This window comes from Phaeoacremonium minimum, assembly GCF_000392275.1.
Source record: "Phaeoacremonium minimum UCRPA7 unplaced genomic scaffold PA7_03_scaffold_597, whole genome shotgun sequence".
NCBI classification, from domain to species: domain Eukaryota; kingdom Fungi; phylum Ascomycota; class Sordariomycetes; order Togniniales; family Togniniaceae; genus Phaeoacremonium; species Phaeoacremonium minimum.
In genome coordinates, this window is record NW_006921499.1 from 18,841 (window position 1) to 43,393 (window position 24,553).

General features: G+C 52.1%; 7 protein-coding genes across 7 annotated transcripts; 2 read left to right on the forward strand and 5 right to left on the reverse strand.

Moving 5' to 3' along the window:
- Positions 1-40: 40 nt before the first annotated feature.
- Positions 41-1,621, reverse strand: UCRPA7_8481 (putative tetrahydrofolylpolyglutamate synthase protein; the record flags this gene model as incomplete). The annotated part of the gene is made up of 1 exon (XM_007920994.1): positions 41-1,621. One exon carries the CDS (start codon positions 1,619-1,621, stop codon positions 41-43), a length of 1,581 nt encoding a protein of 526 aa, XP_007919185.1.
- A 2,465-nt stretch (positions 1,622-4,086) lies between these two features.
- On the reverse strand, positions 4,087-5,872 carry UCRPA7_8482 (putative glycoside hydrolase family 18 protein; the record flags this gene model as incomplete). The annotated part of the gene is made up of 7 exons (XM_007920995.1): positions 4,087-4,592; positions 4,683-4,741; positions 4,809-4,929; positions 4,998-5,206; positions 5,267-5,304; positions 5,354-5,375; positions 5,865-5,872. 7 exons carry the CDS (start codon positions 5,870-5,872, stop codon positions 4,087-4,089), a joined length of 963 nt encoding a protein of 320 aa, XP_007919186.1.
- A 6,186-nt stretch (positions 5,873-12,058) lies between these two features.
- UCRPA7_8483 (putative xylitol dehydrogenase protein) lies at positions 12,059-13,231 on the forward strand (the record flags this gene model as incomplete). Its single annotated transcript, XM_007920996.1, has 2 exons — positions 12,059-12,073; positions 12,158-13,231. The coding sequence occupies 2 exons, from the start codon at positions 12,059-12,061 to the stop codon at positions 13,229-13,231; spliced, it is 1,089 nt and encodes a 362-aa protein (XP_007919187.1).
- Positions 13,232-13,546: 315 nt separating this feature from the next.
- UCRPA7_8484 (putative glycoside hydrolase family 2 protein) lies at positions 13,547-16,155 on the reverse strand (the record flags this gene model as incomplete). Its single annotated transcript, XM_007920997.1, has 2 exons — positions 13,547-15,595; positions 15,649-16,155. 2 exons carry the CDS (start codon positions 16,153-16,155, stop codon positions 13,547-13,549), a joined length of 2,556 nt encoding a protein of 851 aa, XP_007919188.1.
- Positions 16,156-17,837: 1,682 nt separating this feature from the next.
- UCRPA7_8485 (putative gtp-binding protein ypt4 protein) lies at positions 17,838-19,136 on the reverse strand (the record flags this gene model as incomplete). Its single annotated transcript, XM_007920998.1, has 4 exons — positions 17,838-18,563; positions 18,661-18,790; positions 18,935-18,999; positions 19,074-19,136. 4 exons carry the CDS (start codon positions 19,134-19,136, stop codon positions 17,838-17,840), a joined length of 984 nt encoding a protein of 327 aa, XP_007919189.1.
- Positions 19,137-19,702: 566 nt separating this feature from the next.
- Positions 19,703-20,546, forward strand: UCRPA7_8486 (putative 3-hydroxyacyl- dehydrogenase protein; the record flags this gene model as incomplete). The annotated part of the gene is made up of 3 exons (XM_007920999.1): positions 19,703-19,740; positions 19,803-20,469; positions 20,517-20,546. The coding sequence occupies 3 exons, from the start codon at positions 19,703-19,705 to the stop codon at positions 20,544-20,546; spliced, it is 735 nt and encodes a 244-aa protein (XP_007919190.1).
- A 2,591-nt stretch (positions 20,547-23,137) lies between these two features.
- On the reverse strand, positions 23,138-24,243 carry UCRPA7_8487 (putative glyoxylate reductase protein; the record flags this gene model as incomplete). Its single annotated transcript, XM_007921000.1, has 2 exons — positions 23,138-24,003; positions 24,051-24,243. 2 exons carry the CDS (start codon positions 24,241-24,243, stop codon positions 23,138-23,140), a joined length of 1,059 nt encoding a protein of 352 aa, XP_007919191.1.
- Between the last annotated feature and the right edge of the window lie 310 nt (positions 24,244-24,553).

Consider the following 24,553-nt stretch of genomic DNA (forward strand, 5'->3'; position numbering starts at 1 on the left):
GAGGTGCTCAACGCACACGCACACACCATTATACCCAATTTTAAGGTTCATCACCGGGATCTAATATCTGTAGGACGGGCCCTACCAGATGGAAGCTTCCTGTGACTAATATTTGTACCCTGGCATGTTTCTTGTTGATGTGTGTCGCCGCGATGCTCTTCGCCATGTCGACAGCCGTTGATATGCTATCGGCTGGCGTAGCTGTTGTGTACGGGCAAAAGTCCCTGATCACCTTGCAATTCCTCCTCTGAACGGTAAGATCGCGAGGGGGCTCGAATATGTCGACGACTGGAGGGTCGTTCCTTGGACAATATGCGTAGTTGAAGATCTTGTTGTTTGCAAACTTCGCTTCCTTCTGTATACTTTCCAATAGAGTTCGAAGGAGGGCCTCAGAGTCTCGATCCTGTTGATTGAAAATCAAGATGCGAACTGTTTCTGCCTTTGTCATAATTTTCGTTGAGAACCACTCGCCAACCTGAGCTAGACTGTCGGCGGTATGCGCTCCGTCCAGGTACCACTGAATTCCATCCTTCACCACGGTCTCACATCGACCTCTTAGAGTTGCAGTAGTTAGCCCTTCCCTAAACTCTTCAGGCATTGACTGTAGGCTGTAGTTGTTGCCCCCGAAATCTCCCTCGAATGTGTGCCCAAGTCTCATGAAGTGTTCCCGTGCAATGGCCACTGCAAGAGCCATGTTATATTTCTGAAAGGCGCCCTCAAGTTTTGCACCGGGCACACCTTCCCATTTCTCAACAGACTCGTCACTGATATCTGTTAAGATGGCACCCTTTTCCTCAGCTCTGTCTCGCAGCACCTTCATAACACTCTCTTGGCTTGACAAACGACGTGTCAAAGCCGGAACGCCGCGCTTGAATATCCCGGCTTTGTTCCAGGCAATCTTCTCCACTGTATCGCCTAGCATCCCTACGTGATCGATGCCGAGCTGTGTTATGGCAGAGACGGTGACTGCCTCGGCAGGGAGAACATTCGTAGAGTCATACTCCCCACCGATCCCGCACTCAATAACAGCTGATCTCACTCCTTCACTAAGGAAAACATGGAATGCCATGATAGTCAAGAAACGGAAGTAGAACGGCTTCGTAGTCGGGCCATCCAGGCCCAACTCATCTCCATCCGGGGCCGCTTCACCGGCCTGCCGAGCAGCATCTGATAGACGATTCCACACTTCAAAGAAGTACCGGGTGAATAGGGCCCGGTTGATAGGCTGCCCGTCGATCAGGATGCGCTCGCGCACGGAGACCAGATGTGGAGACGTGTACAGACCGACCCGGCCGGCGATGTCCGGGTACCGGCCGAGGACGGAGGAGACGAGGACACTAACTGAGCCCTTGCCCTTGGTTCCCGCGACATGTATACAGCGCAGGCGGGCCAAGTCAGCGGGGACGTAACCGGCCCGCTTCAGCCAGGCGACGACCTCCGGGATGGCACGGGCATTGAGATCGGCGGTAGCGGCCGGCTCACCGGCGAAGAGGTTGACGACGGACTTGTTGGATTGAAGAAGAGAAAGTAGGTGTAGTGCATTGTCATAAGTTGGTGTGAGTCGTGAAGAGGCTGAGGGAGGATCTGAAGAGGAGGCTGTTGGTGACGATGACGATGCCATCCTGAATGTCTGCCGTACCACTAAGCACGACGTTGTTTGGGGACAGAATAGCGATACTGTTTGTGCGAAGACGAATCGTCTTGTCTTTAGACGGGACGCAAGACGTAGGGCAGCCCTCATGCATGAGGTATTTGGCGCAAGGACTCTAGACATACGGCCGAAATCCCGTAGTAATCAAGGCAGAGGCAGGCAAGGTCTGGCCCGTCTCATTGCTGGCATGCTGAAGCGAACTAACTGCTGCGCGCCGGGTTCCTTGGTAACGAATGCGAATGCCTGCTCGGGGGCAGCCAGATAGCCCCTTCGCTTAGGATATACTGCGTAGGGAGGAGTATGGCCTCCTTGTGGGATAGTGGGATGTGGGAGGCAGAGTTGCACCGGGACGATGCAGGAGGCAGCGTGGGAAGCGTGGCAGGTGCAGAGCGCAGAGCGCAGAGTGCAGAGTGCAGCACCGCGGATCGTGGTCCGGCGTAAGGTGTCCAATCGAGTCTGCTTCCTGTTCCCTGGGACTCTTCTAATACCTGCAGGTAAATGGAGCCTTTTCCTCTCTCAATCGGCCGTTCTCGGTCTCCTAGATGAGTCGTGTGGTTGCAGGTTGGTAATGAACGTTGGTTAGAATGGGGGTTTGATAAGTTGTCTACCTGTTTATTACCCCTCCATGCCATTCAATCCCCCTCAGTGGGATGAATGGTCGATGTTAGTGGGAAGTCTAGTGGATAATGGTGCTTGGGTACATGTACATGTACGGTCGTGCCTTCCCTGACTGCGCTTTCAGGCGTTTGCGTACAGCATAGACTCTTCACAACTGAGTTAGTTGCTTAAGTCTCTTTGGGAACTTGAAATCCCATCTAGAGCAGGCAGAGTCATCCCAATGACAATTGTTGTTGGGAGAAAATATCCCTTATGCAGCTTGCTCGCTTCAGTGAAACACCTGTAATTGTCATTTATCATTTCTGAGCAGTGGCTGCCCCCGCTTGTTCCTCTACGCTACGGAGGCGCCTCATGCTTCCCGCGCCGCCTACTGCCTTCGGGGAGCCCATTCTACCTTCCATGATTTGTTTTACGATTTGTGAGCTGTATCTCATTACGCAGCAGTCAAAATTTCTGTAGTTTCGCGGAATGGTGGTTGCTCGGAAAAGGCGCCGGGAACTACCCTTACTAGAGGCTCAATTTCCTGGACGGATTCTAGACTCCTGAGGGCTATCCCACTGAAAAGTTTAGATACAAGACCGAAAGTTTAATGGATAGGTGGTTTGGAGCGGCTAGAGTTACTCTGTGTGTGTGGAGCACTAACAAAATCTGCAAAGCTCCGCCCACCGCCACCGTCGGAAAACTCTGCTTAATTCCAATTAAAACAGCAATTCTACATCGAAGGCAAGATGGCCGAGCGGTCTAAGGCGCTGTGTTCAGGCATTTAGAGCTTCATTGATCTAATTCTTGAATTCGCAGTCCGAAAGGGCGTGGGTTCGAATCCCACTCTTGTCATGATCTCTTTTTTTTGTCAATCTTGTCTCATTTTTGCATTCATACAGGTCCCTAGTTGTCATTTTTTTAGTGTTTCTAATTGCCCTCGATCTACTGATCACAATGGACCATAAAAAGCGTAACGTTGGCCGCGTCTGAACAAGCAAATGTCGCGTGGCTCCCCCGGGTTGCATTCTAAGACAGCCTCCTGAGACTCACCCATTTCTCAACGAACACTAACTGTATTACTCTCAATCAAATCGTCCGAGAATTGCAAGATCAGATATTATATTGGGCGCTTCATCTTGGGGTGTATGATGTTGAAACTTCAGCTGTGGTGAGCCGCATATGCTTCGCTCCGCAGCTCGCCTCTGGCACCAACATTTCGACCATGCTTCTACATTCAGAGTTGAAAGCCGCCATACCGTCGAGACCCGCGGGAAGCCCTTGCCACTGCCTTGAGCTCTTGTGCAATTTCTATCAATATGTCTGATGAAGCAATGTCTATGCATGCGAGATACACCAGCATCCCCCAAGCATTGCATCGATGACCCGAGTCCCAAGAATAGCCCCGCCTTTCTCGCTCCCATATTACCAACACGGGTCTATGCTGTCATGAAAGGCCTGATGACGGCGGTATAGTTCTAGTGGACATATGTGTCATTGTAGGTAGGATGGACTGGAACAGGAGCACCATAAATGTCTTCCTCTTCGTCGTATGGTATCGACACATTTGTCATTGTTCGACACTTCCATGCTATCTAATTGCAAGGATAGTTGGCCGTATCGCGATAATTAGCCCAGTTATCTGCAGCTTCACTGACGGAACAGAATGGGTTGCTGAAAACACCAGCAGCCTGGACGCTGTTATCGCCAACATCAGCAACTGCATTCCAGTTCGACAAATCGACGCTGTCCCAACCGTTTGAGTTACCATTGGCAGTATACGCATTGAGAGAACTACTCCTGATGTTAGCTGTGTGAAACTGAATGGAGATGTGACATTACCTAAGAAGTAGATCTTTCTTAGTCAAGCCACCAAAGTTCGTTCCATCGATCTTGCTGATACTTGGGAAAGCAGTGATTGAACCCTTTCCATTACAAGTTCCATATCTAGGCGAGTCACGGATGTCGCACTCCCGGCCAACGTAGACAAGCCAGTACGGCGTATCAGCCGCATCGTCGCAAATGAACGCAGATTCGGTATTCTCGAAGGTCAGTCCCTTGAATCTCTCATTCGCGGCCTCGACAGCGCCATCGCATGAAGTGATGTCCGAAAAGTCACTGGCCAATCTTGTTCCCGTCATCCAGAAGGAACCCACACCGGAGCTTGCCCCTTCCATCCAGGCTACAGGAAGCGTCATAACCACGAGTGCTTTGTAGAAATTTTTGGTCTCCTCTGAAGGGCTGGTGGCACTCCAGACACCACCAGAGATCAGCCCGTTGAGCGTGGTTGTGTCTTCACCACTGAAAAGCAAGTGCGCATTGGAAACGAGTGCCTCTTGCATATCTATAAGAGGCGTTATCAATCTCAGTCAAATCAAATGTAATAGAGTGTTTGGTATCAAGAGCGGAATCAAAATGCAATTGCGGAACTCACCTGTTCCCATGGTTGTTGCCAAGGCTTGGAAAGCGAGACTGGTTCCAATACCCTTAGTACTACACAAAGATATTTTAATACTGAGAACCTGTCGGTGCGTGAATAATCTGTTGGAGAAGGACTTACGTGGATAGGGAATTTTTGATCATTGTCAAGCTGCTCGAAACCATGGCGCTCATAGAATCTTTCAGTGTTCCTGCTGTATTTCCGAAGTTCTTGAATGCGTCTCCCATCATCTTCTTCAACCCTACGTGAATTCCAATGTCAGTAATGATAATGATGCGAGGAACAACGATTAACATGAGAGAAGCTCACATGAGTTCCAAAACGGTGCGGCAACAAGACCATAGATCAAGCCCACGGCGTCAAGGGTCAATTTGAGCTCCTTGGAGTTTGTAAGATCGACAAAAGCTTCGACAACCTCTGTTGTCATACCATTATAGTCAACAACGGCATCCTGAATGGAATTGCACAGCTCATCTATCATGGCGTGAATGTTGGCGATTGAGTTTATGATCATGTAGCTATACAACGTAGATCTGTCAGTGACTCGATTTCTGGAAAAGGATTCATGAAGAGCTTACCCTGCTGGGCTGGAAACACCGGTAGCACCGCCCGAGGACTGATCGTCACATTGTACAATCGAGTCGCAATTGTCGTCTGGAACATACTCGCATAATCTGTTCGATGTTGCTACGTGACTGTTAGCTATCCTGTTCAAAGATGTGTAGTCAAGGGCATTTTATTTACCATGAACGCGATCAGCAATGATTTGCGAGAACTGAAAACCGTTGTAGGTTGTGCTGCTGTCAGTCTTTTCAATAGTCGCGCTGGATTTGTAGGCCTCAAAGTAACTGAACAGGGCAGTCCATGCTTCTTCCGCGTCTGCGTCTACCCATCGCTCATATGCCGGGTTTAGATCACTCGTCAGCGAACCATAACTGCAATCAATGGAAGACCACGGTCCGGTCGTCGCATGTCCGCTGGGATCCAGACCAGTGTAACATATGTCAAGAGGGCAGTACCCGTAAGTGCAGGAGAACTTACACATATCCACTATGTAACTTTGGTCAGAGTATTGCTGGGCTGCCGAGGTGTCTGACGTCTCAGACGCGGCAGGTAAGTCGACAAGGGCTCCCCTTGCCGTGCATGTGCAAATGTGTATGAGGCCTAATCACGAACCTTAGCATGTGTCTGGTGCAAACAGGGACGAGGTTATTTAGAGCACTTACACCAGCCATAGTTGCAAGTAAAGCTGCAGAGTGCGTCGATGCCAGACCCAACGACTGCCCCGTTAGAACGACCTTCTGTACAGGCATCTGGTAAGAATGGAGACACCGTGGGAGTCGTCAATGTTATTTCTGTTGAACTGCAATATGGAGATACGGCGCCATTGTCTTTGAAGCCATATATGTAAGCCCAACTGCACAGACCGATATATTTAGTGTCGATTTTCGAGTAGCCCGAAAGACTAGTTGTATCCGGTAGCTTCTTCTGGAGACCTAATTCGGTGCAGACACATGCTGATGCGGCCTTCGTAAGCAAACCAAGCAGTTATATATTGTATTTGGGCGCTCACCTGTAATGGGGCAGTATCCGTAAGAACAAGTGAGGCCACATATGGCAGCGAAACCATCCGCTCCTGTGCCCTGTGTACAGATCAATTCGTCCAAGTCTGGAGACGTGGTTCCGGAGACGGAGGTCTGAGCATATGCCGACCCGACTGTAGGATTGAAATTGGCGTAGCCATCCTCTGTGCATCCGCCAATGGAAGGACCTTCAATGACAGCGATAGATGATCCTTGTCTTTTTAATGTGACAACAGCATCGCCAGTCTGCGTGCCGATGTATGTATATCCATGAAAGACACCAATATCATTGACAGGAGTATAAATAAAACCCGATCGGCAGCGCTTGATAGACCCTCAAACGTAGAAACAAAGGGCTTGCCATCGCGCTTGAAATGAGCATTGTTTCCTCCATACTGTTGTATCAAAGCAGTGATGTCTGATTTGGCCCAAGCACCATTGCCAGCATAGTCAAATGAGAAGAACAGTTGAAAACTCCCATGGTCTTGGGCAGCAGCGAAAGCAATGGCTATTTGTTCATCGTTGGTCGAACTACCCGCAGCGATATTGAGTGCAAAAGCGTCGATTCCCATAGTATAGGCAAGTATCATATGGGTTTTCCAGGTAGAGGTTGTGTAGTCTTGTGCATTGTCCACCTGGTCGTCACATAATTATTAGATCTCATACTTTCTCATCGATGGGGCAATTTTCCAGCGTTGGCGTGAGCTACAAACCATAAAGTGAGTAAATACTGCTTTTGCCGCCACATGACTACAACAGAAAAGCAGCAACAAGGTCACTGCTGAGAAATAAGATAGCCACATGATAACCAACCGAGCTAGCAATGGAGCTGCGCCCAAAGAATAACTAGAGAGAGTAGATGACACAACATGAACACATCATATAGGTGTACGACACGATCTACAAATATATAGTTGGCATGACCTCTTCGACTTCTGAAATATTACTATAGCTCCACAGTCACTGTAACTCACATTCTGTGATCTCGTACATAGTACCGGATTCATGAATGTCATTCGATGAGAATATCCACTACCTATAGATGTTTGATCTACTACGAGACGTAAACACAAACCACCTAGAGTAAGGATCGCATTGATTCCTAGGGAGAAAGACAAGAAGCGGAGTGCTTGGTGTGCTAGTAGGTAACTGTAGATAGTAGGGGTGCTGGCTGGTCCTTCAGTGTATGACAATAGGTGTATATCGAAATGGTATCTGAAGGGATAGTAAGATGTTTTTTTCATCTATTTTAAGAGCTGTTCGGAGGCAGTACTTGAGTAGGTTTTTATGTGCACGTAGCTTGTTAAACATGTCGTAGGCAGAAAAAAGGTTAGATATAAATCAATATAAGAATGACATGGAAGAGAAGTGAAAAGAGAAAAAAAAAAAGATCGCCTATAGGAGTGACCCGGGATCGATCCGGGGACCTTAAGATCTGCAATCTCACGTCTAGAAGGAGGAGAAGTATTAGAAAATTTTGCTTTTTTAGGATACCACCTTCCTAGAAAGGTGGGGAAAGGAATTTCGAGGCCACTCACTCTACCACTGAACTACCACTCCGTTTTCTGATGGGGATTTAAATGCTTCTTATAAAACTTGGGACCAGCCACCTAATAGTGATTACCGGTGATTACCTAATTGGAGGATTTCGCGTTACCGCTCAAATGGCGGCATTCAAAGCTCGGCAGCCTTAAGATACGATTCTAGATATCTTAGTGTTGCAACCCGTGACACTCTAAACTTAAATTTTGTACGGCTTGCCAACCTGGTAGCCTCCGCTGCTGCCAGCTGCCCTTAGCTCCTTAGGCTTGTTATACCCCTAATCACTACGAAGATATACCTACCGCTCGTTATAGCTGTCTTGCAGGCTATGAACAATTTCTCTCCTTCCGAGGTACCTCCCTTCCCATCAATTAGGCAGTTGGTTCGCGATCTTGAGGGATTGAGTATGGTCAGGTGCGCGATACGACGATTGAAGGATTTGAGCTGTGTAATTGCTTGTGTGCGGGTGATTTAGATCGAATGTAGGTCTGTAGGCGATTGTGGTCTGTGTGTGGCGGCAGTATCGATGAACGGTCAGTAGCACCGTACTGGCCATTATGGTCGACTGGCATCTGCATCTGCGAAACGTTGGGGACTTAGAGTTTCTGGAGTGAGGGCAGTTGGGCTTGAGTTCCGTCGAATTCCCATGACCTGTGGTAGTAACTTAACATAGATGCATAGCTGCACCTTTGCCATGGTCGTGTTGTGAGCCAACAGATACCCGCCAGTTGTCAGTGCTGCTCTGCGGTGGGAGCGCTTCAAAATTCGGCTTCGAGCCGCTAGAACGCACGTAGACATCGTACATGAGGATGAGTTCAAGAGGACGGTTTACTGTATTGTCCATCATTGTGAAATACGGCACTGGGTAAGATATCGGTTTATGGAAAAAGTTGAGGGATCTTATGGATCTACTCTAGAATCAATACTCTCAAATAAATAGACACAGTTAGAAAAGCCACATCATGCTGGTTGTATATAATAATAGTAGCCGATATCTTTGGAGGCACGTCTTCTTGGCGCTGGAGCAGATCTAGAGTAAGGGGATAGCGATTATACTGGACTTGCCTGGGGTTACGTAGTCGGTTCAGCTTTGGTGAGGCTCAATGAAGTCTAAACTAAGTAAGTGCAGGTGGTCGGTATCTCGGAGATGCCTCCTCTAACCCTCAAAGTTTGGGGCGTTTGACAATCTCAGACGCCGTGTTTAGGATGTCTCTGCACTCATACTACCAAGCCACCCCAACACCTACAAGCAACAAATTCCTCATTGCCAGACACTTCACCTAGTACTGGGCGGCACCCCTATCATAACCTCAGATCGAGAAATTATTCATTGATGGGGCTGGCTGTACCTTGTTACCCGCCTTCACCGACTGCCACATCAAGCGCTCTCCAGCATCGAACCAGTGCAGTCTGGCATCCCAGTGGCACCAGAAATGCATACTGATCATGTGGGCCATTGACTGAGCGGTTCACCAACACGCCAAAACAGCTTCCAACAGTTTATTTTCTGCCAACGGCGGCTCGTAAATGCCAGATCCACCCGATCTTGAAGCTCAGCATGCGCAGATTCGGCCCAATTTGCCAGGCCCTGATTCAAGACTGCAGGGCGAGATGCGGGTGTTGCAGATCCAGATACAACATTAGGAATTGAGGCAGAGGGATAGCTTTGCAATCGGGGATACTCGCAGCTGCAGCTGGCATAATATTCGCAATTGCTGGAGGAGCATGTAATATGTCTCTCGATTCGCTCTAGAGGGCTTGATATTGGCGCTCGCAGCGGAATACATGATCCAAACGGAGTCATGCTCGACATGCGATCTGTCGACCCCCTTAGTGTCAACGGCCTCTGGTAGACGTCATCCTCTGGTCGACATTTCACTTTTGGTCGTTCGTCAAGGCCATACCAGTAGTGAAGATACCATGGCGGTGGATGTTATCCAACAGTACTGCCTGGGCCTTTGGATGGCCGCGCCTGTCATTGCGGGCTAGACATGTCATTAAAGGCAGCGGCGAACGCTGAAGCGGCATTGAGACTGGTGTAATCGGCTGTCTACAAGTCCTGGTGCTTAGCACCGGCCGGTGCCTGGATGCCGATGAGGCTGTACAGTACAGGCTTGTGCATCACCCGTATCACGCAGAAGTTATGGTCCAGGCGGTGGGGGTGACGGTGGGAATCTGAAGGACCGAAAAGATCAGGTGAAGCTAGACGCAAAGTCATCTGGTTGCGCACGAGTTCGTGCTGCCTGACAAACAGACATTGCCCGGGTAAAGAGCTGGATAAATTAAGGATTGGCATTCAGCGGGAAGGTGAACAGGAGAACATGTGCTTGCCGGAGTAGACAAGCTAGTCCCAGACCACAGGGTCGGGATCTAGAAGGGCGATCTGGAAAGAAGCGGGTTCGGCCGCGATGGGATGGGATGGATTGGGATGGATTGGGATGGATTGCGTGACCTAAAAACGACAGTCCGCGACCGACAGACGATTCGGCTACGGTGCAAGACACGCTGGGCAGTACATGCATGCACCATGTATCAATCGCTCATTCAATCATTGAATCAATCAATCGACCGTCGTCTACCGTGTCTGCGGGCGATAATATGTGACGTGCGCTCCTGCAGCCAGCGAGTGGCATAGTATTTAGATGTTATGACTGCTGGTTGACGATTCCGTCCCAATCGGAATGTAGTCAATTGCCGCTGGTATAAAAGCGATGAAAGCTGATATTGTAGCCTTGAGGAGCTCTGGAGGAGCTCCACGCGGCAGTCGAACTCAACCGTAACCGGGTTATGGCCCTTGCCTTGGCTTGATGCATCTCCATGCAGCCATTGTCTGTTATGGGAATGTCGAGGACTCGATCTGCCAGATAAATCCAGGCTCGTCTCGTGTGATCTGTCGTGTACTGTCATGTAAGTGCTTAGGCCGAATCAACGAGATATCCCCGGGGCTGTCTCAACACCAACACCGCCAGCCATCTGAGAAGTTATTTCTGGCATCGACAACAATGTCTCCGTCAGACCATGAGACTCTTCCACTCTCCTCGACTCGTCTTTAGCCTCAAGCGTAGCTCGTGTCCAGTAGGCGCGCCTAAAGAGATCAGGAAGAGACGGTCTGGGTACGCTGGTATCGTGGCCGAACAAACCGATTTCCCTCTCCTGCCCCAGTTTCCCCAGTTTTCCATTTCATGACAGTAGCTTCAAGAAAAAAATCTCGGCGCCTCAGCTGATGATGCGCTGCGGTTCCTGACCTTCAGCGGTGTCTCTAGGGTCTGTAGGGGATCCACCGACTACCGAGAGGCTACGGTGCCGTGTGGAGCGGTGATTGGCGCGGGTAAATGCGTTGGGTAAAGTCGAGGTTGTGGAAATGCAGCAGAAATGCATCGAGAAGCGTGATTCTAGATCTTCCCGAGCATTGGCGTAACGTTAAGTGCTCGCAGTGGGGGAAATGCCATGCCAGGGAGCTATGACAGCGGTGTTGCTGCATTGCGCTTAACGGGCATAAGGCGCTTTTGGCGGTCTCTTGCTGCATCGAGATACATGCGCCTGCTAAGGACGATGAGCTCCCCGCATTGATCTGCCTGCCAATGCCTTAACGCTGCACAAGTCAATTCAAGTATAGGATGGTGCATGGTGCATGGAGGTAGTTTGAGAGGGTGAGAAAAGTCCGTTGAACTGGGCTCTGGGGGGAGAGAGAGAGAGAAGAGCAGAGAAAGACAGACCCTTTTCCAACTGCTGCTTTTGGTGGTTCTGGGCTGCTGTGTCTCTGGGCGCGCCGTCACTCCCCGCAGCAGAGTGGCCCTTGACGACAGCGTCCGACAAGCGGCGAGCCAACGGGGGGGGAGCTCCTATTTAGACCTCTGCCCAAGCTCGCAGCTCTCTGACCCCCTCGAGCTCCTCCTCTTCCTTCTCTTCCCTCTCTCCATTCTTAAACTTCTTGAGATCTTCATAAATCTTAGATAAACGGGTCTTTTCTTTGCTGGTGATAGTTGCTTATTACTGTTCAAGTGGATCGCAAAGACAGCTCTAGATACCCCACATTCTACATTCTACTGCATAGTACACTTGCATACCTTACTTCATATACACACTCCTCACTCTTACTCGCGCAAGGTCTGATCTACACCCCGATCTGAAGCTCTCAACGCCATTGATTCCTCTATTGCGACCAATAAGCCTTCGAGCTTCATTCAATCCTTCTAGATCTTCCTATCTCCTCTGCTAAGAGCGTACTCTCTCCCACCAGTCACAATGGGTTCGCAGTCGGTAAGCGAAGAACCCCTCTAATGCCCCTCCATCGCAGGAATTACACGAATAGCTCCACTAACACGGTCTTCCCCCTCCAAAAAGAACCTCTCCTTCATCCTCAACAAACCACACGATGTCACATACAGCGAGCGACCGCTGCCCAAGCTGAAGACGCCACATGATGTTCTCGTCGCCGTCAACTGGACGGGTATCTGCGGCTCCGACGTCCACTACTGGGAGCATGGCGCCATCGGCCACTTCGTCGTCAAGGACCCCATGGTCTTGGGCCACGAGTCCGCCGGCACCGTCGTCGAGGTCGGCGAGGGCGTCAAGGACCTGAAGGTCGGAGACCGCGTCGCCCTCGAGCCCGGCTACCCCTGCCGCCGCTGCATCCCCTGCCTGTCCGGCCACTACAACCTGTGCCCGGACATGCAGTTCGCCGCCACGCCCCCCTACGACGGCACCCTCGCCGGCTTCTGGGCCGCGCCCTCGGACTTCTGCTACAAGCTGCCCGAGAGCGTGAGCCTGCAGGAGGGCGCGCTGATCGAGCCCCTCGCCGTCGCCGTCCACATCGTCCGCCAGGCGGCCATCACGCCCGGCCAGTCCGTCGTCGTCATGGGCGCCGGCCCTGTCGGCCTGCTGTGCGCGGCCGTCGCCGGCTCCTTCGGCGCCACCACCGTCGCCTCGGTCGACATCGTGCCCTCCAAGCTCGAGTTCGCCAAGTCCTTCTGCTCCACGCACACGTACGTCTCCCAGCGCGTCTCCGCCGAGGAGAACGCCGCCAACATCCTGCGCGAGATCGGCCTGCCCGCCGGCGCCGACGTCGTCATCGACGCCAGCGGCGCCGAGCCCTCCATCCAGACCAGCCTGCACGTCGTGCGCATGGGCGGCACCTACGTCCAGGGCGGCATGGGCAAGGCCGACATCAACTTCCCCATCATGGCCCTGTGCCTCAAGGAGGTCACCGCCAAGGGCTCCTTCCGCTACGGCAGCGGCGACTACAAGCTCGCCGTCGAGCTCGTCGCCTCCGGCAAGGTCGACGTCAAGAGGCTGATCAGCGGCACCGTCGCCTTCGGCCAGGCCGAGGAGGCCTTCAAGAAGGTCAAGGAGGGCCAGGTCATCAAGGTCCTGATCGCCGGCCCCAACGAGAAGGTCGAGGGCACCCTGGCTGTGTAAGAGATGCGTGCCGGCTGTTGTAATTGAACGTCAAGAATGGAAGATGGGGGCGTCGGAGGCGAGTTGTTCTGGGCATGGGATGACATGAAAACGGGTTGAGAATTTATCGAATAATGTAAACAGGCGCTGACAAGGACTTCATATGTGATTGCACGAGGGCTGGATGTGGTTGTATGTGGTTGTATGTGATGAGTCTATTGAGTATGTATAGATCTGCTCATGAAATCTAATATTGGAAAAAAGGCTCTTCTCACTCCCTAATCATGCAAAAAGTCCTGAATTGGTCGGATATTTACTCTGATTGAGATGGCTCTTTCAGTTGAGCATTCCCAAGTACCTCGTCGTGATAACTGAAGAGCTGCTTGCCCCTGTAACACCAATTTTCACGACTTCTCCCGGCACAATATCAACCAGGTTGTCGTCGAACTTCACCTTGTCATCCACACATTCCACTGCGACGCCCTTCACGGGAAACTCTGCGCTGACCTCCACAAACTTGCCATCACTCGATAGTTCCGCCTTCAACTGCTTCGGCTTTTGCAGGTGAAGATACTTAAGGGGCTCCGGCCAGTTAACGTATCGCGCAATTTGCTTCCCGTTCTGGATGAAGTAAGTCGCCACAACGGTTCTCGCTTCATCTCCCGCTTTGTCGACAGGCACATCCATCGCAACGACTTCAGTCGATCTGTTCTCCGGGAGTAGTAGCCCCTCAGCTACCGTTTTCGAGAACGTCTCCTTGCCAGTCTCGACATCCCACGCCTTCAACACGCAGTCAACCGTCAGATCCTCCAGCGTCAAATTGCTGCCCCAGACCTCAATCTGCGTCTTGACCTCAATGTTGACGCGCGTGTACTTGTCCTTGGGGTGCCTGTGCTCGCGCCTGGTCATGCCGATGCTGAGAGGCGCCATCTCGCGCTTGACGGTGAAGTAGGCGTGCTTGGGACGCAGGTAGTAGTCGCAGATGCTCCACGAGGTGACCGGCCAGCAGTCGTTGATCTGCCAGACCAGCGTGCCGCCGCAGTACTCGCGCCCGGGGCCCTTCCACTGCCGCTTCCACAGCCGGTACGCGCTCGCCAGCGCCTCGGCTTGCATCAGCTGCGTGCTATACACGAACTGCTCTAGCGGGTCTGGCGCGTACCGCATGTTCTCCACCAGGTAGAGTGCAATCCGCCGCTCGTGCCCGTCCGCCTTGTTGTGGAAGTCCATCGTCGAGCTCTGCGGGTACCGGTCTGGGTCGTCCTTGCCCAGGGGCAGGAAAGCGTCGATCGTCTTGACGGAGGGGAACGCTTCCATGCCGAACTCTGATACGAAGCGGCCGACTAGCTTGTCAAAGTTTTGATATTTCTCCTGAGTACCGTGCCATACGTTCCACTGGTGGATGTCGCCCACCGTTGGATCCCGCGTGTCAACTCCTTTGCCCCAGGGGCTGCCGAAGTGGTAGTAAGTTCCAGGGATTAGCTCCTTGCAGACATCGTCCAAGACCTTCTCGTATATGTATCTCGCAGGGAAGTCTGTCTTCAACCAGGACTCAGCGTCCTTGTTCTCAAAGTCATAGGTCAGACCCTCGCTCTCCTGGTACTGGTAGTCCTCGTTGTTTCCTGCCCATATCACAATAGAAGGGTGGTGTCGAAGAAGCTTGACATTCTCCGTCGCTTCTCGCTCGATGGACTTGAGGAGTTCTGGCCATGCAGGGTAATTGCCGCAGCCGAACATGAAGTCTTGCCAGACAAGGATTCCAAGCTCGTCACAAGCATCGTAAAAGGCCTGCTCCTCGTATATGCCGCCACCCCATACTCTTATCATGAACTGGTTGCCATCTGCCACCAACTTCACCCAGTCGTAGTAACGCTCGCGGCTGATGCGAGGAATGAAGTTATCCGCAGGAATCCAGTCACTACCTCCACAGTAGATGGGAATGTTGTTGATTCTGAAGAAGAACGATGAGCCGGGCTGATCTTTCAGGGGATCTTGTACCAGCTCTGCTCTCCGCAGGCCGATCTTCTTGGTAATGGTGTCGATCTCTTCAGTTCCGCTCAAGAGTGTCGCTTTGACGGTATAGAGCGGCTGCTTGCCGTATCGGATGGGATACCACAAGGAAGGGTTGCTGATGTGAAATGTCGCTGATACAGCCCCTGACTTGGCCTCTACCGTTTCAGAAGAGACCGATTGGTCGTTCAAAGTGACATCCAGCCGGACCTTCTCAGCCTCACCTTCTACCGCGGCGTGCACTACCACTGTTGCTGATTCCAAGGATTTCTCCACCGTTGAGTCAAAGTATAGATCTGATAATCTGCTATCGTAGATCTCGAGATTGACGGGTCGCCACGGCCCGCAGGTCATCAAAGTCGGGCCCCAATCCCAACCCTGCGAGGTTGTGTTAGCCCTCGGAAGTATGGACTGAGCACAAACAAGCTTACCCAGTGATATTGTGCTTTCCTGACAGCTAGTCGTGAACTGTCACCATTCCAGCAACCCCACTTGTGGTCTGGGAACTTCTCGACCAGCTTCCAGCCTCTTAGATATGCACTGTCGAAGGTGATGACTAGCTCATTGTCACCCTCCTTCACAACCGATGTGACGTCTGCCCGCTCAGGCGTGAACATGTTATCCGTCTCGAGGATTGTCTTTCCATTCAGCAGCACCGTGGCAAACGTGTCTAGGCCATCGAAGGCGAGAATGGCTTTGGCACCGCTGGTCACGGACGGCGCCGTGAAGGTTGTCCTGTATACCCATTGGGCCTCGCCGATCCACTGCACATCGAGCTCATTCTTGCCGATGAAGGGGTCGGGAATAAGACCGTGATGTAGCAGATCGAGGTGAACGTTCGTTGGGAATTGGCCGACGGGAAGATACTTGCTGTCCTCCTTGTCTGCCTGCTTGAACTCCCAGTTCTTGTCGATAGGGATGATGGTGCGGGGCGCCATTGTGGGGTGAGGGGGTTCACGATGGCGGGGTATAATCAAAGTTGGATATTTGATGAGAGCAAGAATTGGGGTAGCAGATGAGGCTTTGGTAAAGTTGCTGAGTTGACGTGGATCGTGCCTTCTTATAGTTGATGGGATCGGGTCTATCTAAGGCAGGTAGGGACGAGGAGGACTGATTCTCAATCCCATAAGTCATCACACTTATCAAGTTTGGGCCTGGACAACCTGGTTCACTTGACTTGACTAGACAACGAACCCCAAGCAACCTAAACCCATGATCATCCTCTTTTACCAACGCGCGCCAGTCAATGAGCGCGGGAGGACATTCGCCGAGGGCACAGATGCATCTGCAGTGGGCTGCACCATGCACGCACGAAGCTCCCCCGGTCTCTCCACTGTGGGTAATGCCGTAGGGACACGCGGGATGCGATTCAAGATGCTGCTCGCCGGGTACCATTGCTTCAATTTGCTTCCCAACGCAATGTATTTTCAGGGATGCTCACTGGGTAAAGGCGGCTAAAGTCAGTCATGTCATCGAGAAGGTGTGGCTTGTAGCCACAGGGTTGCAGCAACTCCAGGGCTCTCTACTACCGCGAACTACGGACAATTCTGTCTGTATGTACATACGGCGAAACTTAGATCGATGGAACGTCGGGGTTTTGAGCAAGACATGCCGCCATCTTCTGATATTCGTAGTTCAATCCCCACGACAAAAGTTGACTGCTGGACCAAACTCGAGCTTTTACAGCCAGAGGCTAACCAAAGAGGTTTAACAAGATGGAACATCGGGAAGCCTTCCCTCATCTAACAACGCCCATGCTCCTGTGAACCAGTGAACATCACGAAACACAGCATTTACAACCCGAGGATGAGCCGCCAACGATGATGATCCCTGCATCGAGAGCGCCAGAGATCACGCCGCAGATGACAGTCTTCAATGCAGTAGGGACCCGTCTCAGCGGTAGCGTCACGGAGGGAGGACCTCCGCCGTCCCAATTTAGCCTAAGTTGGCTGAGGCTTGCAGCAAGATTAACTACCTGCCAGACTACCCGACTGCACTTATATTAATAACAGCCTCACGATGATTATTCGTATCACGAACCCTGCTCTGATCATTGTACTGTAGTAAAGACAAGGTAGCTTATTCGTGGGCATACTACTTCTCGATAATGCTAGATCACCTCTTGTCTATACCTAAGTGCGAACCTTCTCCTGCCTTGGTCCTTGATATGGCTTGATGATCCGACATGTATGCAATCTGTGATGTATCTTCAAGCGGCTAACTAACAGCTCTAGATGCTTTATGACAATTTCGAACCGCCGGTCAAATTGTGCAGAACTGTCCAACTTTTCACTGCAATTTTAGCTTCACCAGACCCTCAATCTGAGAAATCTGACTAAGCCGAAACACTACGACAAATGCCATGTTTGGTTCAGACATTTACTAGGTTAAAAGCCAAACAATTACAATGCTTCGTTCTGAGGTGCTCGCTAAACGTATGCTAATCTTGAATCTTCCACCATTAAGCTGTAGTTGGCTGCTCCGTGCCAGCTCTCTTCTCCTTGTATCTATACGCAGGCATGGAGCAAGATATATCCATTGCGACAAAGGGAAATAGGTATCATCTGTGTAGTAATTATCCAGTCTCTGCGCCCAAACTCCAACATGTCGTTCTCATCATTTAGCACTCACAACCCCCGCCCCTGCGTCTATTGTTCAGCGTGAACACCTCCTCCCATTCTCTCATCCCGCCCCACTGACCCCGTGGCTTTCCCCGTCTTCTCCTCCGCGTGCCGACTCCGATCTCGTCCGCCGTCATCGAGCTCTTGATGCTGGCACCATCGCTCGCCCCTGCATTCCAGGTCCCGCCTGCGTCTCCGTACTGGATTCCGCTCATGGGGTCGTCGGGGTCGATCTCTCCCAGCTCGATCTTGGTGAGGATCATCCGCGCCAGCCGTCCAAAGATCTCGTCCACGCCCTCCCCGTTGAACGCGCTGACCTCCATCGTCACGGGCACGTTCACACCGCTCGCCCACCGGCTTGCCTCTGTGGCAGACACCTCTCGTCCATCGGGCGCTATCGTTGCGCGCTGCTGCGAGCCAAGCCCAGTGCTGCTGCTCGCGCCTTGTGAGCTAGAGTATGGAATCGACGCGGAGGAGACGCTGCTCGGTGTCGGTGGTGGGACGGTAGTGTCGACCAGTGATTCGCTCGCTAGGTCGAGCTTGTTGCCAACAAGGAGGAGCGTGAGATTGGGAGAGGCAAGAGCTCGTGCATCGTTTAGGAACGGTTGTAGGCTGTTGAAGCTCTTGTGCGAGGTAATGTCGTAGACTAGAATCGCCCCAGCGGCTCCGCGATAATAGCTCCGCGAGACGGAGCGGAAGCGCTCAGTGCCAGCTGTATCCCAGAGCTGGAAAGCTCGTTAGTCTTCATCTCCATCACCGTGCCGCATCTACCCCTTCCTGGGGCAGCATCCGACATAGAGGCTGCACAGTTTGGTTCCGTACCTGTAGCTTTATTCGCTTCCGCCGTGCCCCGGTGCCGACTTTGATGATCTTGCTTGCGAACTCCACGCCGATGGTTTGCGACGAGAGGACCCTCCATTCGTTCTTCACGAAGCGGTGTAATATGCATGACCTGGGGAAGACAACGTATCAGCCACATGATTCAACTCAAGCTCCTGCAAGCTCTTGACCCTGCGCCACAAGTTTCCAGATATCGTAAGACAATCAAAGCCGAAGACGCCGAGCCACCACACCACGTAAAACACAAGACACTCACTTTCCCGTCCCGCTTGGTCCTAGCAGAATGATCTTCGCAAGGTAGTCATACATGCTCCCTAGTTCCTGTATATCGAGCATCAGTGTCTGCCGCGCAACGAGCGATGAGGGCTCGCCGGGTCAGGAGACGCGGATCGTACCTGGTCGCGCGCGGTGCCGGTGCTCTCCTCGCTCGCGGCGGAGGAGCCCCGCGGTCTCGTCATGTTGAATGTCTGCTCTTTGGGAGAGCACGACCTAGACTTTTATAGCGTACCGATGCGATGCATGTGTTGTTGAAGACAGTACGCGGTGGCCGCGTGCAGATTCGCTGTTACAAGGAATGTTGCTTGGTGTTGCGGGAATCTTGGAATTTGATCGTGGTGGATACGCACGACTGCTCTGCTCGCTGATGCAAGCAGCACAGGTCACACGCCGCCGCCCTGGAAACGAAACGCTTTCAGGTGCTTATCAGGGAGCCTTTGCGGCACCGATAGGCTGGCAGCGCCCGCTGTGCAAGTGTGGCTCAGCAGGGCCTAACGTAGCGGCAGCGGTCCGGGGTATGCAAGGATCAGGCCAATTGGAATAGTGGTGGGTGGACCGGGTGGCTCGCTCTTCACTACCGAGGCTTCTGTACAGCTTGACCCGAACTTGACTTCATCCATTTATACGCTGCTTTCCAACCATCTATCCTCCATAATGCTATGTTGGATGAGCTCTTATTACTTCAAATCTCAACCTCCTTAACGATAGTGCTTGTTTCAAAGAGTCTATTTATATTCTATAAGTCAAGATGAAGATTATCGACCGAACCTTCATCATCTCCGGCGGGTATATACACCCATTATCACATGCGCTTACCCTCGATCAATCTCACTAACATCACCTCCCAGTGCATCTGGCCTGGGCCGCGCCTGCGCCGTAGACATCGCTAAGCACGGCGGCAACGTCGCAATCCTTGACATGAACGAGGACGCCGGCCAAGCCCTCGTCAAGGAACTCGGCGCCGTCGCCAAGTTCTGGGTCACTGATGTGCTCGAGACGGACAGCGTGGCCGCCGCCGTGCAGGGCGCCGTCGAGTGGATCAAGCACACCGGCAAGGCCCTGGGCGGCATCGTCCCCGCCGCCGGCGTCGGCCATCCGGGCTTGATCCTCGACAGGAAGGGCAAGCCCTTCTCGCTCGCCCACGTTGACTTTGTGCTGGGCATCAACGTCCGCGGCACGCTCGACGTCGCCCGACAGGCGCTGCCTCACCTTGCCGCCACTCCTCCGTCTGAGCCCGACGGCGAGCGCGGCGTCGTGGTCATGGTGGCGTCAGCAGCTGCCTTTGATGGGCAGATGGGCCAGGTCAGCTACGCGGCTAGCAAGGGCGCCGTGGCGTCCATGACGCTGCCCATGGCCCGGGACCTTTCGCGGTTCGGCATCCGCGTGGTGACTATTGCGCCGGGAACGTTCGAAACACCCATGACGTCCATGATGAATGAGAAGACCAGGAAGAGCCTGCAGAAAGCGATGGAGTTTCCGCAGAGGGAGGGCAAGCCAGAGGAGTTTGCCATCACGGTAAGGCATGCAATCGAAAACCCTATGCTAAACGGCACAGTCATAAGGCTAGACGGAGCATCAAGAATGCCCAGTAGGTTATGATATGGTTATCTATGTAAAATAGAGTCTCATGTGCGGGAAGCTGTTGAGAGTGTGCTTTTGAATGATGCTTCGAGATCATCTAGTAAGCCGTCGATTGATGTTTCATACAAGCAGCTTTGTGATTATATCAAGTTCAGCACACTGATCGGAAATTGTTACAGGTCCATTTTATTGATACAATGTCGTTACACTAAGCCAAACAACTAACATGCGGATTTGTGACCCGATCGTCACTATCCTCTAACAACCATACCGATGACGAGATGCTGTATGAGCGAGTATTAGACATCCTCTCCCATCAGCGTAAAATGGAGAAATTGCTCCACCAGCAGACCCTCTCTGACCGCGCAAGAGAAACTTATACATCTGCAATAGTATTACATCCATCCATGTCTAAACCAAGCTTGCACGAGCCCCATTCTTGAAGGGGGAAAGTCCACAAGCCAACAGTCTCCGAAGTGACCAAAAGACGAACCAAGCCCTAACTAAAAATCAGAGGAAATTCCAGAGGAGGAAGCTAGACGATACTGACTGTAACGCACTAGACAGCGAAATCAATTCTTGGTGTCGTGATGTTCTCTGCCAACAGATACGAGTATGGAGAAAGAAGGGTACACCTTGGCGCACAATTGCCTGGGTGGAGAGGGTACATTTACTTCCTCGCGCGGCTCCGACCTCGCTCTGCCTCCTCAGATGATTTTGCATTCTGAAGTCTTCCGCTGGCCTCGCAAGAGTGAGGGCGATACCGATCGGTGTTTGGCAGTGCGGGATCTCGACTCCCTGCACGGTAGTAGCCGTGCGAGCTCTCAGAGGACTCGCGCCAGCTATTATGCTGGGAGTGATGACGTCGAGGATCCGACCGGTCACGATAAGTAGGTAAGTTGATACCGCCTGATCGGTTAGGATTCTCGATTGGGGAACGGGAACGACGGCGGCTTCGACCATCCTTGCGATGGTCGTCGCGCTTAGTTCCCGAAGCCGCCAGCTGCTGTCCCACCTTGATACCCTCGAGAAAGGCGCGAGCCTCGACGGGATTGTTCATATTGACGTTAATTGTGGCATTTTCTGCTCCTTTAACTGCTACTTTGAGAGCCTGAGAGCTGTCGTCTCCATTGATATTGCCTACTTTGAGATCATTGCGCTCCTTAGTGATCATGCGCAGTTGCTCGTCAAGGCAGCGAATCCGATCGTTCTTCTGTCGGAGTCTTTCCGCTTTCGTGGGCTTCGGCCAGGATCGGATTACTTGCAAAGCTCGCTCAGCAATGGCAAGCTTTGCCGCGGACGGTGTGGGATATGCTTTGGTTGGGCGAATGAGCTGCTCTTTCAAGCGTACTGAGCACCAGAAAAGACCATTTGGGGTGGTGGACTCGATGAACTCCGGGTTGAATGCGCGGTCCTGGCATTCTGTGGACAGACGCGCAGTCGGAGCTTCCTCACTCTTTGGCTGGCCCGGACGCGCAGTTTGGTTGACGACTGGAGGTGCCCGGGGACCTGCGTGAGCCGTGTTCGTCTTTGGAGCGGCATTGAAGGGCATAGTTGCTGCCCACGCCGTCGGCATTGTGTTCGTGAAGTTTGCCCCGAAGGCGGCAGGAGGCGCGGGACCTCCATATGGGCCGCCATCGTTCCTCGCAGGAACGCCTGGAGTGAAGTCACCCCAAGTCATCGTAGGATTGAACGGGCGGGGAATGAAAGGAATTGGAACTGGAGCGGTTGGCACGTAAGGAGTACGGGAAACAGGCTGTGAAGCCTCATCGATGCCTAAGACCGCAGTTCTGAAGCGATCTTGTGGCGTTCCCTTCTGCGGAGCTGGTCCGCTACGAATATTCAGCGCTGCTGCTTTCTGGTATGGATATGCTCGGTGTTGGGGGGCCGAATAGCTGGGGGTGGTAGAGTAGCGGGGAAACTCGTCACTCTCGATGGAAGCAATGAGTTGAGTCGAGGATGTCGCGGGATCAGAGACCGGCAGCCCGCCAAAGGATGAGCTCTCGAGTTTCCCATCCTCGGGTTTTGTAATCTTGTCAGTGACAGGCTTGGTCTCTCCTAGACCAGGCTCGTGTTTGGCTGGCAGAGACATGGTTTAAGGAAGCGATCCTGAGGATGACGGCTCTGTGGAGGATTGGGCGAGATGTTGTCGATACGGTCGTGGACGAGGGGGAAAAGAATGAGAATTTGATGAACCACCTGGAAGAAAGGTAGCGACTAGGAACAGGAAGGGCAGCAAGATACGGAGGAAAGAACGGGGTGTGTACTATTTGGTTTAGGAAGCAGCGATGGAGGTTGATATCGTCGAGACGACGCCAAACATAGCCTGGGCTCCCCGGTGATCCCAAATGAATCCAGATGCAAATGAAACGACAAAGACGTCGATGAGAATGGACAAATTCATTTCACATAAGAGTTCAGGACATCCCAGACTAGGGTGTCCTCATTGACCATGAAGGAGAATAACACGCAAATTGCTTTGTATCTTCACTGGAGACTTCTTGAAAGTAGCTGATAAGAGATTTGGCTTGAAAGACACTTCACCCTGCATCACATCGAACATGCTACATTAGGGATGAGGATGCTGTATCAAAACGCTGTCTCAAAAGAAGTTCTGTGCTAGGGCCTCACCCTTCTCCCATCTCAAAACGTTCTCAACTTGCTTGGTATACCAGTGAGATAGGACACTCTTCTCCACGTATCCCATGTGGGGTGACAGGAGAACGTCACTGCTGCCATTTTCTCCCCACTTGGTTGTCCTCCATTCGCTATCCAGGGGCAGAGGCTCGATTTCAAAGACATCTAGAGCGGCACTTCGGATCTTGCCCTTCTTCAGAATATCGATTAAATCCTTCTCAACGACCAACGGGCCTCTAGAAGTGTTGATAAACATGGCGTCCGGCTTCAACAACTCCAATTCCTTCGCACTGACGATACCTCTTGATCTGTCGGACAGCACGAGATGCACGCTTACGACATCCGCCGTCTTGAACAATTCCTCTTTGCTCACGACCTTGAAGGTCTTCTCACCGTCCTCCGATTCAATGGGGAGTCCTAGGCTTTGAGCCTTCTCATCAGCGGCGCCCTGGGTGAGGTTCGTGCTCCAAGCCAGGATCTTCATCCCGAAAGCTTGTTGCATGATCTTGGCGGTCGCCGCTCCAAGTCTACCCAAACCAAGAACACCGAAGTATTTCCCTGTCAAACCAATGGCAGACGATGTCTGCCAGCCACCGCTCTTGACAGAGCGATCATCCGGTGTCAAGTTCCGGGCAAGAGAAAGGATCAACGCCACCGTGTGTTGTGTTGTGCTGTCAGAAGGAACAAGACACCCCGCGACAGGGATGCCACGCTCCTTGAGAGCTGGCAAGTTGAGTGAAGCATTGCGGACACCCGTGGTGAGCAATAACTTCAGGTTGGGAAGTTGATCGATAAGTTCTTTTGGAAACGGAGTTCTCTCCCTCATAGTGCCTAGGAGATATTAGTGCGGGGGAGACGTTAACTTGTCTGATACATACAAATGATGGCGAATGGCTGAAATCTTTTAACGAGCTGATCCTTCACCTCCTGAGGGGTATCAGGATGATTGTAAGGCAGGAGGGTGTCCCTAAAAATGGTCACATCGTACTTGGCTGGATCCAACTCCTTGAAATGAGGCTCAGCGAAGCCTTGGTAATCATCCAGCACTGCGAGTTTCAGGGGGGTCGACATTTTGTCAGTCAGTTGGCGTTTCTCTAATTTGACTGCCTCAGCAGCTGAATTGATGACAATATATTGTGATTTTGTGCTCTATGACACAGAATACAGTGGGACTATCTCTTACAAAGCAACGAGAAGTCGTTGAGCGATATCGCGGTGCTTGTAAGTTTATCCTGTAGCTCCCGTGGGCTGAACCCGAGGGCCGGCCTTCTTCCGCATGCCGTCATTCCACCCCGCATTTGCTTTTCGTGCTCGGCCCCGCACTCACATCTAGTCTCGCCAGCAATGGGGAAGTGGAAGGCGAGCGAAGGTCGGCAAATTT